The sequence below is a fragment of the Octopus sinensis genome, linkage group LG12 (assembly GCF_006345805.1).
Source record: "Octopus sinensis linkage group LG12, ASM634580v1, whole genome shotgun sequence".
Classification (NCBI taxonomy): Eukaryota; Metazoa; Mollusca; class Cephalopoda; order Octopoda; family Octopodidae; genus Octopus; species Octopus sinensis.
Window position 1 is genome coordinate 56,147,380 of NC_043008.1, and position 17,649 is coordinate 56,165,028.

The following is a 17,649-nucleotide window of genomic DNA, read 5'->3' on the forward strand; positions in this document are numbered from 1 at the left end:
AAGGACAAATTCCTAGCCGTTTGGAGATCCTGCCTTAAAAAAAAAAAATCTGCTATCATAGAGAGATGGGACTAAAATGCTGCTGTGCTCATGCCAAGCTATGTTAGATTTGGATTAAATGGAGTAAGTACTCTCCACAAAGCCAACATGGTTGGGGAAAACATACCTATTTCTTTACTACCCACAAGGGGCTAAACACAGAGGACAAACAAGGACAGACAAACGGATTAAGTCGATTAGACCCCAGTGTTGCACTGGTACTTATTTCATCGACCCCGAATTGGATGAAAGGCAAAGTCGACCTCGGCGGAATTTGAACTCAGAATGTAACGGCAGATGAAATACCGCTAAACATTTTGCCTGGCGTGCTAATGTTTCTGCCAGCTCGCCGCCTGGAGAAAAAATACCTGAAGAAGCCAATGACCCACAGAATGCTTGTAGTAGAGAAGGATAAGTAATTAAAAGAAATGCAAATGGTCACCTAGAGAGGATAGATCATACTTTGTCTGCTTCTGTGAAAAGGTAAAATGCAGAGATAGTGTGGACTATGATTGCTGAGCAACAATTTTTGTGAAGCATAGCACAAAAAATAGCATGTTAGTTGGGTTGAGTACAAAAGATGAATAAAGATAACCTGCAAGGCCATCACAAATGGTAGGCTCAGGATGGCTACTGCTGATATTTATGGAAGCATCACACCCATCCCGCTGCTAAATGTCTGAGGTCTGTTACAACTCAACAAAAGTAAAATGCCAAACCTGAGAGACCTTGCCACATGAACTCAAGCAGAAAATCGCTTTGAAATTGCATGGTTTCTGGTTCAGTTCCACCATGTGGCACTCTTTGCATGCGTTTTCAAGTATATCTCCAAACTGACTTACACCTTGTAAATGAATTTGGAAGACGGAAATTGTGTGGAAGCCTATCGTGTATGTGTGTGTATATGTTCATATATATATATGTGTGTATGTGTGTGTCTTTTTGTTTGTGTTTCTTCCCCAACACTGGTTGGCAACCTCTGTTGGTTTGTTTATGTCCTCATAACTTAGCGGTTTGGCAAAAAGAAACTGATAGAAAAAGTCCAAGATTTACAAATAAATACTGGAGCTTGATTTCTTTGGTTAATGCCCTTCAAGGTGGTTCCCCACCATGGGTATAGCCTAGTAACTGAAAGAACTAAAAAGGATAAAATGATAACAAGAAATAACTGATGTGGACATACACATACCAATGTAAACTGCATTTCAAATTGACAGGAAAGAATGAAGTCTTTGCAGAGTTGCCATGTAGTTTGTCGAAGACCTTACACCTTTAGTTCTGCTGTCACAGTCAAAAGTCAGTTTGAGACACACAAATAGTACTTGTGTACATTGCTCAGAGTGCAGAGTCATTGAGTTTTTTTCTTTCACAACCATGATTTAAAGTGGTGGGTGTTAGGAAGGTGTAGAAGCCATGACAAAAGTTGATACTGAGGCTTGGTGCTGTCCTCCAGCATGGCAGGTCCTGTTTGAACCATCCAGCTCATGCCAGCATGGAAAAAGAGATTAAATGATGATGATGATGATGATGGTTCATGACTTTACTGTTCATGCCTCTATCACTTGATCATTGATGCTTTGTACTCTTTATAGTAGATTGCTGAGCAAGTTTTGATCTTATGCTTCAAGATCAAAATGCCCCTTTAGTCATGTAGTGGATATGACTATGCTTCAAGTACCATAAAGATTGAGCTTGAGAGGTACCCTGTAGTCATTTGTTGTGAATATGACAACCTCTCTAGTGATGGTGCTATGAAAAAAAGCACCCACTACATTCTGTAAAGTGGTTGATGTTGGGAAGGACATCCAGCCTTAGAAACCAATCCAAAAACAAAACTCATGAGGGAGATGCTTTCTTCTAAGCCATTTTGGATACATGCTAGCTTCAGCTGTGGCAATCCATCTGAAACATGACAACAGAGAAAGTGTATGTAAAATGACAATGATGGTGACAACAACAGCAACAAGTTGATGTGGTCATATGCAAATCATAACAGTTGCATGATAGTTCATTTGGAGAAAGCCCCAGAAAGATCAAGGAGATATTAACGAGATTGAATTAACTCATCAATGTACTTCTTCTCTTGGGTACCCTCAACTCCCCCTGTGTTAAATAACACAAAAGGCTGCATAATCTCAGAAATGTCTCTCTATAAGCAAAGACTAGCAGAATCTCCGTTTGATCTCTCTAAATTACTGCTTATTTAGCTTTGTACTGACATCACTTTGGATCTTTGTTTTGTAAATTGCATTAAATCCATCCATAATGTGATGGTAGTGCTGGCAATTTTCTCAGACCATAATATAGTGGAACTAACAATGTGTACTCCAAGGGCAGTTGCAGATAACCGCATTACAAGAAACACTTGAACTCAATCTGGCCTGAAGTAGCTGAAAGCAGACTAAAAGCTGACCGAGAAAGGGATCTTGAAACAGGATTGGTCTCAAGTTTCTCTATGCAAAACACAGACACAGCACTTCAAAATTTACACCAATAATGCAAGCAACATATATATATATATACATATATATATATATAATTTAATGTGTGGGCGTGTGTATATACATACATATATATATATATATATATATATATATATATATATAATTTAATGTGTGGGCGTGTGTATACATATATATATATAGGGCAGCGAGCTGGCAGAATCGTTAGCACACCGGGCGAAGTCTGCCATTACGTTCTGAGTTCAAATTCCGCCGAGGTCAACTTTGCCTTTCATCCTTTCAGGGTTGATTAAATAAGTACCAGTTACGCACTGGGGTTGATGTAATCAACTTAATCCCTTTGTCTGTCCTTGTTTGTCCTTTATGTTTAGCCCCTTGTGGGCAATAAAGAAATATATATATATATATGTATTTATATATATGTATGTATATATATATATATACACATACATACATATATGTACACACTCACATATTAAATTTGTTCCTGAGAGAAAGGCTGACATATAATGAAAAAGAAAAATGTTACTCCTTGAGACAGAAAAGTCTTTGTGAGATGAAATATAAAGAACTCATATTGTTTAAATGAATAACTTAGAGACAGTGAAAAGTCCCTCTTGAAAAGGACACTCCAATGGATTGCAAACAAACTGAGATTCTCCCATGGAAATTAGAGGATAGAAAGACAGAACCAGTGCTGTAATATATATATGAAGGAACCATAAGGTCTCCTATAAATTTGTGAAAGAACCAACCTCAGTGTGTTACAACATAAAGATATTGTTCAAAGGAAATAACTCACTGTTTGCATACCCCAAAGGGAAAAGTGAAACATTGAATGTGCATTTACAAGTGCTTTCACCTTGTTGCTGGGAAACATGTAAATACATGAGCCAGACAAGTTCTTTGAGACTTTGGTTCCCCATAAAGAAGGGGCTAGTATGGATTACATTGATATAAAGGAGAAAGATGTCACAGATCCCATAGATGAAACAAACTTCAACTCAGCAACAGGTCTGATATGCTTCTAACGAGTCTCGGAAGCACTTGTAAAATACCTGCAGTGAAACCACTGCAGGTACTTTTTCAAAGTTTTCTTGTAAGTGGTAAACCTACCCAATGAAATTTATATAAGGCATACTTTGCCCTATCTATAAAGGTCTATGAAGAACAGATACTGAAAAATTAGATGCCTATCTTTTTGACTTTATGCATCAGCAGGCATGGCTGTGTAGTATGAAGTTTGCTTCTGAACAACATGGTTCAGTCCCATAGCTTGGCATCTTGAACAGGTAGTTTCCATCTATCAAAATCTTGTGAATGGATTTGGTAGATAGAAACTGAAAGAAACTATGTGTTTGTCACCCACCACTGTGTGACAACTGGTGTTTGTTTGTTTAAATCCTCATAACTTAGCTGTTTGGCAAAAGGGACTGATAGAATGTGTATTGAACTTGAAAAACAAAAAGTACTAGGGTGAGTTTGTTTGGCTAAACCTTTGAAAGATTGAACCTGAAATAACTTAGTTGCAATATAAGCTTCTTAACCACCCAACCATGTCCAAGACTCTGGTTTGATTTTATAAGGGTATTTCATGAAGTTGGTCATAGAATATCTCTCAGGTGCAGGAGTGGCTGTGTGGTAAGTAGCTTGCTTACCAACCACATGGTTCTGAGTTCAGTCCCACTGCATGGCACCTTGGGCAAGTGCCTTTTACTATAGCCTTGGGCTGACCAAAGCCTTGTGAGTGGATTTGGTAGACGGAAGCTGAAAGAAGCCCGTCATATATATGTATATATGTGTGTCTGTGTTTGTCCCCCCAACATCGCTTGGCAACCAATGCTGGTGTGTTTACGTTGCTGTAACTTAGCGGATCTGTAAAAGAGACCGATATAATAAGTACTAGGCTTACAAAGAATAAGTCCTCGGGTCGATTTGCTTGACTAAAGACGGTGCTCCAGTATGGCCACAGTCAAATGACTGAAACAAGTAAAAGAGCAAAAGAGTAAACTGCATTGTCACAACTCTGTTGGGAAACTAAAAAGGGCAGCTGCATGACAAAGGTAGGCAGTAGCAAACAGTGACACTCTCTCAGAGGTGATATTAATTCCGAGTGGAGTCCTTCATCCATTTCTGCTTGTAGTGATTCTCTCAGTGACCTGTTGGGGCAAGTGAATTCGAAATTAACCAAATTCGATGACTGGCACCCGTGCCAGTGGAGCGCTAACAGCTCCATCCAAGTGGGATCACTGCCAGAGCAGCTGTCTGGCAGGTAAAGAGCACCATTTGAGCGTCATCATTGTCAGCATCGCCTCACTGGCACTTGTGCCGGTGGCACATGAACAAAACATTCGAGCGAGGTCGTTGCCAGTGCTGCTGGACTGACTCCTGTGCAGGTGGCACATAGAAAACACCATTTTCGAGTCTGGCCGTTGCCAGTACTGCCAGACAGGCCCTTGTGCCAGTGGCACTTTAAAAGCACCCACTACACTCTTGGAGTGATTGGCGTTAGGAAGGGCATCCAGCTGTAGAAACTCTGCCAGATCAGATTGGAGCCTGGCGCAGCCATCTGGTTCACCATTCCTCAGTCAAATCGTCCAACCCATGCTAGCATGGAAAACGGACGTTAAACGATGATGATGATGATGATAATGATGATGATACAGAGAGCTGGTCTCACCAGGTATTCTGATGTTGATACAAAAATAGCAAAAGATATTGCTATCACAAATGTACAATGGTATTTGCATGGTAGTGAAAGGTTGGGCTTTGAATGTGAAAGATTTGCAATGCTTAGAAAGAAATACAGTGAATATGTTCTACTGAATGTGTTATGCTGGTGTGCAGGGATGCTGGTGCCACAGTGAAAAGGATGCAGTACATTCTGTGAAAGTATTTGGTGGACATAGGCTGTATAAGCTGAGCCAGAGATGGGATGTATAAGAGAGAAGGAGTGAGAGAGAAAGCTGTGGTTCTCCAACCATCTTTGGAGGATGCTCATTCTAAACAAGAACTAAACTGGACTGTAACAACTTGTCAGCATGGAAAGTAGCAAGGAAATGATGTGTGTGTGTGTGTGTGAGTGTGTGTGTGTGTGTGTGTGCACTCACACACATATATATATATAAAAGCATACACACATATATATATATATTAAAGTATATATGTATATACATATTCACAAGAACATATGTACACAACAAGCATGTGTGTGTGTGGGTGTTTATGTTTATTTATATGTATTTATTCAAATGTGTGTATGTGTGTGTCTGTCTTCTCTTCCCAAATAAAGTTTTTGGCATGGGGTGGCTGGGTATATTTTCGCAATGATATCTGAAGGATATTCGAATGCTTGATATCCATGTATGCACCTCTCTGCATACATGGATATGTATTTATACTCACATCTGTCTATCTACACACACACACACACACATACATACATGTATATCTCTAGATAGGTAATGTGCATATTAACGAAAGTATATTCTATTTCAGGAGTAGTGGTATTCTAGAAGATTCCGAGACCGAAGCAGTCTCAAGCAGCACTAGAGGCAACACTGATCCAGTAATCTCTCCTGTTCATACTCCAGCATCTCCTGAAGAAGAAAAAATCAATAATGTTCCTTTTATTGCAAAGAAGCCTTTTAATGCTGGCCCTCTTGAGAAACGGCCCTTATCAAGGTGAGCATAACTGTTTTAATGTGTTTAATTCTTGCGGGGTTTGTTTTCTTTTGCTTTTTATGATGTGCAGAAGTCCCTTCTTTGAAAGATAATGAGTTTTTTGGGATCTTTTTGGTTTGAAAGGCAGTTTTTTCTAGCGGTGTCATATGAAATTGTCACCCATAATTATGACCCTAGTATCGATCTATTGCATTTCAATCTGTTTTAGGGTTAGGGTTGGGGGTGGGAGAAGGGTATCTTTTTTTCTTCAGAAACGTAAATAAACCCAATCTGTTTCTTAAACGAGGGACATATTCATATGGCACAGAATGTGTTTCACCTCAATAGACGTCATTGATTGGTTGAAATTGCCGAAATTGAAGAAAAAAAACAACAAATATCTTACAAACTATAGAATTTTCTCAATAAAGCCAAGAGAAAAAGATGTTTTATAAACACATTCTACCAGTATACGAAGTTTAAAAGTGTTTAGTTACGTGGAAATTATTTTAAAAACTGCCGTTCAAACCGAAAAGATCTGTTTTTTTGTTGTAATTCTTCAGAATCAATTAATGTCATACTTTCTTCCAGGTTCTGTGAACAGAAATTCTGCCCAAGTCAACTTTGCCTGTATTTGATCCTTCTGTGGGTGTAGGGAAAATAAATATCAGTGAAACACTGGAAGTGTGTGGTCAGTTAGCTTTGGCTAATCCTTCACTGAATGCAGCTGTGCTCCACTGATATAAGCTGTGACCTTATACTAATGTTGGATATATTATTAATATCCCAAAACTTAGATATCAATTGATACAGTATATCTACATCTTCATTGCCTGCTTTCGAGAGTGAAGGTTGTACACACACAGACAGACACACACACACACACACAGACACACATGCATACATGCACAATACAGTGAGAAAGTGTGCTCAACGCCACATTTGGTAGATAAATATTTCTTATTTGTGGATTGCTTGAAGATTGCGGAAATTCTTTCTATATGAAACCACTGGTAGCATGTTAATCAACATGTCTAATCTTGTAAATGTCTTCATCTAAACATATATATATGATGGGAAAAGCCACTAAGTGGTTTTCCAACATACTAGAAATAGTAGTTAAATCCCAATCCACGAAAAATCTAATTCTTATTTTAGCACATTTAAGAATTAGTTTTTTTCATGGTTTAGGATTTAACTCCTAATTCTTGTGTGCTAGAAAACCACTTAATTGGTTTTCCCTTCATGTATAATTTTTATGCACACATATAATATAACGATATTTGTATTTGTAGTCTATGGACATTTTCACTCATACTGGCCACTGGTTAAAGTTAATATTTAACTTTTACCCTATATATATATATATATAATATATATATATATATATATATATATAATTTCAACAATTGAGGGTAAAATTAATTAATTAATCAATTTCACCAAGTATTCAGTATGCAAAGGGACCATTTAAGGCGAATTCAAATTATTACATTATATAAAAGGGCTTAGTAAAATAAATTACTTGCCGCATACTGAACTCATTAGAAATAGCATCCAAAAAAAAACTTTTTTAAAACTATTTCCAATACTTAAAGAAAACCTCTCTCATATAGTGTTTGCTCAATTCAAGATCTCTCATTATAGGAATGTCCCTAATTATTCAAAGAAATTTTCTTTCGTCAGAATTGACATAATCCATGAAGAGACTAGGATATATTGCCTCAGAGCATTGAAACACACTGATACCATTTCTTTGTGTATTCCTCAGATCACTTTGACTCCTCTTTCCTTCAGCGTTATTTCAAACCATTTATACAAACAGGAATCTCAGCATTTAGCTGCAATATGGATAGGGTCATTATGAAATTCAGTAGCGTTTTAACTGTGTAACCAACCAGAATGTTTAGTTTTTTTTTCCATTGAAGTTCTCAACCCCCTTTACTAAAATATGTATCTTCATTTCACTCTTATTTTGTGCAGTTCATTTTTGGACCAGCGTTTTGACTACTCACGATTATTTTGTAATGATCAGAGGTAATGTACATATGCATGTTTCAGGGCTCCTCACCTCAAATTCCAAACTTGGTATTCTTTTTGAAACTTCCCGAACATTAATATTATATTCTATTACTTATGTATGTATGTGGGTGCATATATGTGTGTATGATTAACTCCCATGCTGCCTTTTCTATACCTTGCAAAATTTCAGTTAACTGATTTTATTAAAGTTATCTCCCTTGCTTCCAGTTTTAGAATTTACGCAAAAGAGTTATTTCCCATGTTAACTGTTTTTGAAACTTACAGAAAGGTTTTGCCTGCTAATTGCAAGGACAATCTCAATGTGTATATATGTGCGTGTATGTGTATGGGTGGGAACTGTAATTTCTTTTCTATTTCTTTTTATTTTTGAGTGGTGGTAGTAGTGGTGGGTAACATGATGAAAAGCATCCTTCTCAAACCCTATGGACCCATAAGGTTTAGTTTCCAAGTTACCCAGTTTTTGTGATATATATATATATATATATATATATATATATATGAGTGTGTCTGTATATACAAATATGTGTATGTGTGTGTATATATATATATATATTTCTTTACTACCCACAAGGGGCTAAATACAGAGGAGACAAACAAGGACAGACAAACAGATTTAAGTCGATTACATCGACCCCATTGTATAGCTGGTACTTAATTTATCGACCCCGGAAGGATGAAAGGCAAAGTCAACCTCGGCGGAATTTGAACCCAGAGCATAACAGCAGATGAAATATGGCTACGCATTTCGCCCAGCGTGCTAACATTTCTGCCAGCTCGCCTTATATATTTATGGACCACGACATTATATATGTTATCACATAGCCTTTCAAAGACAGGATAGTCAAGGCTGGAGAGCCTTTAATCATAAATCTACTTGATTTTGGTTGGCCTGGGGTTAAATGATAACAGCAACAATATATTTTTTTGAAAAACATATTTGAATATATTTTTAATAAAAAAAGACATTCGGCAAAAATATATATAGGCACAGGCATGACGGTGTGGTTAAAAAGGTCACCTTTGCAACCTTGTCGTTTTGTGTTCAATCCCAGTGTGTGACTCCTGGGGGTGAGTGTCTTTTACAGTAACCCTGGGCCAACCAGTGCATTTTGTGTGAATCTAGTAGACGAAAACTCTGTGGAAGTCTGTTGTATATATATATGTGTACATATGTATATATATATATGTGTGTGTATATATATATATATATATATATATATATACATCATACATACATACATACGTACATACATACATATGTGTGTTTGTGTTTGTCCCCCCACCACAACTTGATAACCTGTGTTGGTCTGTTTACATCCTCATAACTTAGCAGTTCATTGAAAGAAGTGATAGAATAAATTCCGGGCTTTAAAAGAAGCATACTCTGGTCACTCCATTCGACTAAAACCCTTGAAGCCAGAGCCCCAGCATGGCCACAGTCCAAACTACTGAAACAAATAAACAGCAAAAAATAAAAATACATATTTTCATTGACCCCGATTTCATGAACAAATTCCAACAAGGGTTCGTTTTTCCAACCTAAAATTACGTAGACACCTCCTTTAATTACTTCCGAGTAAACCCTTGGAATTTTCAATATAAATTTTCACAGTTCAAAAAGAATCCAGTTTGGAATGGTGGGGAGGGGGAAGGTTTATTTTCTTCCTTTGTTTCTTATTTTAGACTAATTAACTGTTTTCTTTTCTTCCCCACCTGACTTCGCAGAATATTTCTAGCGTTCCTTTTCTTCTTATTCATTGTTCTTTTTCTCCTTCATCGTTCATATTAATAGTATTTCTTTTACAGGACTCACTGTCTTCCTTCATTAATTCTTTATATAGTATAATCATTGGCGTATGCTAGTGGTTGTACATCGGGTGTGCTGCCACACACAATGCTACCAAATTTCAAGCAGGGGTATAACAAAAGTTTTCCATTCAGATTTGTGATTAAATTAATGAGTAAGGTTAATAATTATAATGAATTTGCACAGACCTAGCACACCTGGAAATGCACCCCTGAATAATATTATATATATATATATATATATATATATATATATATATATATATATATATATACAAAGTTGTCGCCCAAAGTTTGGATCATAGGTCTGAAAATTTGAATTTTTGAAATTAAAAGCTCAAATATATACGTTGTATATATTTGAATCAAATTGCACTTGAACATAACAATTTTGATCTTTAAAAATATGTTCTGAACTTTTGGCTATGGCTGTATATATATATATATGTGTGTGTGTGTGTATATATATGTATATATGTAAATGTATATGTGCACATACGCACACACATATACACTTATCTACACACACACATGCTCACTTAATGGCTGCAAATTGATCTCAAGCAATGTCATTGATTGATTGTTCTCTGAAACCAGTTTGGAAGTGGCTTTTCAGTCCTTCTAGTAACATACTCTCTTTTGCACAGATGTGGCAATGATGGGCACCTCCTAAAACAGGTGTTCAGAGAAGTTACTATGCAGACTGACACATGCCTCCATTGAGTATTTTGCCTTTTCCAGCTACACCCACTCGTAGATGTTTACAAGTTCTTAAATGTTCCAAACATCTGTTATTGGCTTAGGTTCTGAGAAAATTAAAACATGATCCAGATTCATTTAGAAATTTGTAAATTTAACTGTAAATAGATTGATACATTGTCATTATCATTTTATGTCTGCTTTCCATGCAGATATGGGGTGGACATGTTTGTAGGTTCAGTCCCACTGCATGGCATCTTGGGCAATTGTTTTCTATTATAGTTTTGAGTTGACCAAAGCTTTTTGAGTGAATTTGGGAGAAAGAAAGTGGAAAAGCCCATTATGTGTATGTGTTGCCAGTACAGCCTGACTGGCCCTCGTGCCGGTGGCACGTAAAAGCTCCCACTACACACTCGGAGTGGTTGGCGTTAGGAAGGGCATCCAGCTGTAGAAACTCTGTCAGATCAGATTGGATCCTGGTGCGGCCTTCTGGTTCGCCAGTCCACAGTCAAATTGTCCAACCCATGCCAGCATGGAAAGCGGACGTTAAACGATGATGATGATGATTGTGTGCTGGTTGTAAATGAGCATCACTGTCATAAATGCAGGGTCACTCAGTTTCAGTATTCTGCAAGGACACGTCTCACCCATAGGAAAATATTACCTTGCTTGGAAACAGGTATGGGTTGGTAACAGGAAGGGCATCCAGCCATAGAGAATATGCTTCAAATCAACTCCATCCAACCCATGCAGCCTGGAAAAGTGGACATTGAAATGATGATGATGATGTAATTGACATGCATGCGTATGCACACATGTACACACATACATACACACAAACACACATATATAAGTTTTCGTTAGATACGAAGTAATTATTAACAGGTATACTGTGTCCTCTTGCTATGTATTCAACTGCTACTGTAATGGCATCTGCTCCCTTGAACTAGCCATCTGCATACCACCTCTTGATGTATTCAGCCCCTGACTCATTCCTCACTCTCACCCTTTCTACTGTTCCTCAACTCATCTCTTCCTCTTGGGGATGTGATGAGAAGGGTACATTCTTTCTAAACACTGATTTCAATCATTCTATTCCCAGGACTCTTTGCCATCTTCCAGAAATCCTCCTCTTTCTTAGCTGACATTCTTCAGCTCTACAACACACTCAGACTGAACAGCAATTCATTATTGTCAACAGTATTGAGCAATGATGGGCCAAGGTCCTTCGTCTCCTTTGACTAATAATTAAAACAGCAACCAAAAAAAAAAAACTAATAAATAACTGTCAAAAGCACCATAAAATACCCATTTCAGCATTAAATATTATATTCTCTCTTTATTTTAGCATCTCTTGAATCTTTACTGTTCTTTTCAAAGTTTCTTTAATTATTTCGTTAAAACTGTATAAATTACTTTGTTATTGTTAACTTTTGTTTTCTTTTTACATTTTCAAATATCTGTACAATAACAACAACAAAGAATACTAATACTACTGTTATATAATATTGGTTGACCTATGGATTTGTCCATGAAGATAACCACTATCATTGATCTCTCTCTTCCTCTTGTATACTATATATATAGGATTCAAAGAAATTCCAACTCTGTTTTTTATGTTTTATTTATATTCTTTATAATATTAATGTAGAATATAGAATATATAGTATAAATGATATATATATAGTATGATGAAATGAAGTATTGATTGTCTTATTGAATAGATGAAATGTTGAATATAAAATATAAAATATTAGGGGACTAGTATACTTTCATGCATTATAGCAGTCTTCAAGGTCCCAGGTTGTGATATATATATATATTATATATATATATATATATATATATATATATATATATATATATATATACATACACATATATATATATACATACACATATATATATAAGTTCAAGGTGGGGAGAGAAAACAGATAGGTTTATAATCCTCCTAGTCCAGCCAATAAATATTCAAATTGGGAACAATCAAATATATACATGTATATTTTTATTATATAATCCCAAGATTTGGTGATCACAATACATATATATATACAGAAAATTACATCAGATAAAATATATTAATTAAAATCACGAACAGGTGAGATGCTGGAAAGATGTTAGAATAGAGTAAGGCGATTTAAAACTGTCTTTGAATGAAGAGAAAATAAAGCAGTCAAAGAAGGAAGTGAAAATATAAGGGAGATATCTTACGATCGTTTCAGGGAATATACAAAGCAAAAACTTTTTCTTTCAACTTTGGTAGCCACATTTCCTTCATCAGAGATAGAATTTTTAAAGTTTAGGTTTTTTAAAAGTTTAAGTTTTTTAAAAGAGCTTTTCTCACAACAACTGTGTGATCTTGGTAATAAATATAGATTGCCCAACCTTGTGATTATGTAGCAAAAATATTTGTATATATTTGATTGCATTCCCATTTTGAATATGTATCGGCCAGATGAGGAGGATGATGAACTAATCTGTTTTCTCTCCCTCCTTGAACTTTGATATTTGCTCTGCATATTGAGCCCTTCTGTGTTATTTCATGGAAAGCACTACACTCTTTTATTATTTAATGTGTGTGTATGTATGTATGTATGTATGTAGTAGTTGTCTGTCAATCTATATACATATATATGTGTGTGTGAATCTACATATAACACACATACGTATATATGTATATATATATATAATATATATATATATATATATATATATATATATATATATAATATATATATATATATATAATATATATATATATACATACACATATATATATAAGTTCAAGGTGGGGAGAGAAAACAGATAGGTTTATAATCCTCCTAGTCCAGCCAATAAATATTCAAATTGGGAACAATCAAATATATACATGTATATTTTTATTATATAATCCCAAGATTTGGTGATCACAATACATATATATATACAGAAAATTACATCAGATAAAATATATTAAATTAAAATCACGAACAGGTGAGATGCTGGAAAGATGTTAGAATAGAGTAAGGCGATTTAAAACTGTCTTTGAATGAAGAGAAAATAAAGCAGTCAAAGAAGGAAGTGAAAATATAAGGGAGATATCTTACGATCGTTTCAGGGAATATACAAAGCAAAAACTTTTTCTTTCAACTTTGGTAGCCACATTTCCTTCATCAGAGATAGAATTTTTAAAGTTTAGGTTTTTTAAAAGTTTAAGTTTTTTAAAAGAGCTTTTCTCACAACAACTGTGTGATCTTGGTAATAAATATAGATTGCCCAACCTTGTGATTATGTAGCAAAAATATTTGTATATATTTGATTGCATTCCCATTTTGAATATGTATCGGCCAGATGAGGAGGATGATGAACTAATCTGTTTTCTCTCCCTCCTTGAACTTTGATATTTGCTCTGCATATTGAGCCCTTCTGTGTTATTTCATGGAAAGCACTACACTCTTTTATTATTTAATGTGTGTGTATGTATGTATGTATGTATGTAGTAGTTGTCTGTCAATCTATATACATATATATGTGTGTGTGAATCTACATATAACACACATACGTATATATGTATATATATATATAATATATATATATATATATACATACACATATATATATATATATACATACACATATATATATAAGTTCAAGGTGGGGAGAGAAAACAGATAGGTTTATAATCCTCCTAGTCCAGCCAATAAATATTCAAATTGGGAACAATCAAATATATACATGTATATTTTTATTATATAATCCCAAGATTTGGTGATCACAATACATATATATATACAGAAAATTACATCAGATAAAATATATTAAATTAAAATCACGAACAGGTGAGATGCTGGAAAGATGTTAGAATAGAGTAAGGCGATTTAAAACTGTCTTTGAATGAAGAGAAAATAAAGCAGTCAAAGAAGGAAGTGAAAATATAAGGGAGATATCTTACGATCGTTTCAGGGAATATACAAAGCAAAAACTTTTTCTTTCAACTTTGGTAGCCACATTTCCTTCATCAGAGATAGAATTTTTAAAGTTTAGGTTTTTTAAAAGTTTAAGTTTTTTAAAAGAGCTTTTCTCACAACAACTGTGTGATCTTGGTAATAAATATAGATTGCCCAACCTTGTGATTATGTAGCAAAAATATTTGTATATATTTGATTGCATTCCCATTTTGAATATGTATCGGCCAGATGAGGAGGATGATGAACTAATCTGTTTTCTCTCCCTCCTTGAACTTTGATATTTGCTCTGCATATTGAGCCCTTCTGTGTTATTTCATGGAAAGCACTACACTCTTTTATTATTTAATGTGTGTGTATGTATGTATGTATGTATGTAGTAGTTGTCTGTCAATCTATATACATATATATGTGTGTGTGAATCTACATATAACACACATACGTATATATGTATATATATATATATATATATATGTATGTAGTGTAATATCTCTACATCACTGAAATATATCTGTGTCATTTTTACCAAATTTCTTCCTTTTCTGTTTTTTTTTTGTTTGCTATTCTATTTTCCATTTATTTTATTATTTCATAAACAATATCCTTCCTGGGATAACAGAACGCTGTTGTTAATTATAATAACTGCCGCTAATTAACAATGTTATTCACAATATAAATTATTCGCCTGGCATAATAGAGGGAATGTAGATTTTTCTGGGAAACGATAATTTATGTCTAATTAAGAATTTCACCTGTCTGCCATCTGATTGTAGCTAAATTTCAGTTGAAATTTTGTGAATTTCCTGTTACCTGTTCTATGTAGTGTTAAGGCGAAAGGTCCTGGCAAATTGTGACCTGTGGCACGTTGTGAATAACACACTCAATAAAAAATTATCTCAAATTGTTGGCCTGGTGTAATAATAGAGGGAATGTAGATTTTCCTGGGAGACAATAATTTGTTTCTAAGTAAGAATTTCACTTGTCTGCCATCTTCTGATGTAGCTAAATTTTAGTTCAAATCTTGTGAATTTCCTGTTGTCTCTTCTATTTAGTGTTGAGTTAAGGCACAAGGTCCATTGTAGCTATTGGTAAACAGTAACCTGTGGCACTTTGTGAATAACACACTCAGTGAAAAATTATTTTGAATTTCCTTTAGTAATGTGACTCACCTGATGACAAGCCAGTTTTCATTTGACCCACTTCTCAACAAAGGTTGCTCGTGTCTGGTCTAGTCTGGTCTGGTGGCTAAGATGTTGGGCACCCAATTGTAGGGACGTGTGTTCAAATTCTTGATTGTGTGTCATGTTGCCCCAATCCATTCATCTGAAATTGAGTGCAAGTGGAAAATAGGAGTTGCACCTCTGATAGGGTAACATCTTGTTCAGCGAGGAGTTTTGTATTGTTGTTGCTGTTGTTGTTAAGCAACAAGACGGGTAAGGGTGATTAGGTGATGGTCTAGGGCTTAGGGGCGGGAGACTCCAGACCTTGGGGGGGGGGACTTTGGTTGTCTTGTTGTAGTCGAGGGCTCTTCGTTGACGCCCGGCACCACTGGGAGGTGGTCCTCGAAGTCGCTGGAAATGGAGATCTCCAGGTCCAAATTCTTGAACAGCAGGAGTTTTGTATTTTGGCCTATTGGTAAGAATGTTGAGTTCATGGTTGTTAGATCAAGGGTTCAAGTTTTTGCACCAGGCAGCTCATGACCCCAATGCACTTAACTAAAAATGGGTGTTAATGGTAGCCAGAGGTGGGGGTTCGCCTTGCAAATAAGTCCCATTCTTGTATTCTCAGTTCCTTAAACACCTTAATAGTCTAGCTATATCCTGACCTCATGAGCCTACATGCTCATGGCAGATTTGTACTTAGTATTAAGAAGGGCATCCAGCTGTAGAAACCATGCCACAGCAGACAGTTAGGGTCTGGATAGGTCCCAGCTGGTCAGCTCCATGTAAAAGTGTCTAACCCATGCCAGCATGGAAAACAGACGTTAAATGATGATGATGATGATAATGGTGATGTTGAGTGTTGGATGTTATGGAAAGAGACAGAGTGGGGTAGGGGGCAGCCACTCCTGAAATAGTATCAATGACCATATTCTGTTGTCCGAATCAGCAGAAGCCATTCTATTCTATTGCATCCTTGTAAGCGTGGGCGGCAGTGGTCATGAAATATCAAAAGTAAACACATACACATCATGATAACAAAATACCAAGAATAGAATTCAGTGAAGATGATTGATTGCTTTGTGTGATGCGGTGGGTGGGGCGGGGGTTAGAATCTGTGCAGTGTTATCGTTGCTATGGTAACCGGTACTTTTCTATTTTTGGATTAATAACTTTCATCAACTTATTGGTTTGCAATGTTTGACTCTCGAGGTATAAATATCACTTCGTCTCATTCTTCCTCTCGAATGAATTTGTATCTACAGGCTTTACTTTACCATTTAAACTCTTTATCTGCAAAATTAACTGTCATGTTCTGTTGTATCTGGGGAGAGTCATTTTTTTTTTTTGTGCCTTTTAATGTAACACACTCACCGGTAAAATTTCCACTTATTTCTTATTTTTATTTTCCTAAAATTTTCGTTGCGTCTTTTAGGAAAATAAAAATAAGAAATAAGTGGAAATTTCACCGGTGAGTGTGTTACATTATAAGGCACAAAAAGAAAATAACTCTCCCCAGACATGACAGAATATGCTTCAACACACGAACTCATATAAAGAATCTTGCAAACCAAATTCAAAAACCAAATATAATTAACTTACATAGTTATTTCAGTAATATCATTAGATATCTACTTAAAAATGGAATTGGTAAATTATGCAAGTTGTATTGATGTATCTCAACAAAACTGGTTCCAAACATGGCCTACCCCAACATAATGTAGACTGGTATATAAGACTGCTTTCCACAGTTAAAAAAAGGAAATGGAATTTTGAGAAAATATATCTGATTCCTGCAGTAAAAGGGTTCATATCAACACGATTGAGACA

At 35.7% G+C, this 17,649-nt stretch overlaps 1 protein-coding gene across 20 annotated transcripts in view; it reads left to right on the forward strand.

Annotated features, from left to right (window-relative positions):
• Positions 1-17,649, forward strand: part of LOC115218076 (unconventional myosin-IXAa) — a 446,542-nt gene that overhangs the window by 323,082 nt on the left and 105,811 nt on the right. For 14 of the 20 annotated variants that reach the window (XM_036507998.1, XM_036508006.1, XM_036507996.1 and 11 more), the window contains 2 exons: positions 6,000-6,185; positions 8,148-8,201. In XM_036507998.1, coding sequence (XP_036363891.1) covers positions 6,000-6,185; positions 8,148-8,201 — 240 coding nt within the window. The remainder of the gene's footprint in view (positions 1-5,999; positions 6,186-8,147; positions 8,202-17,649) is intronic. The other 6 variants (XM_036507999.1, XM_036508001.1, XM_036508008.1 and 3 more) reach the window with 1 other exon arrangement.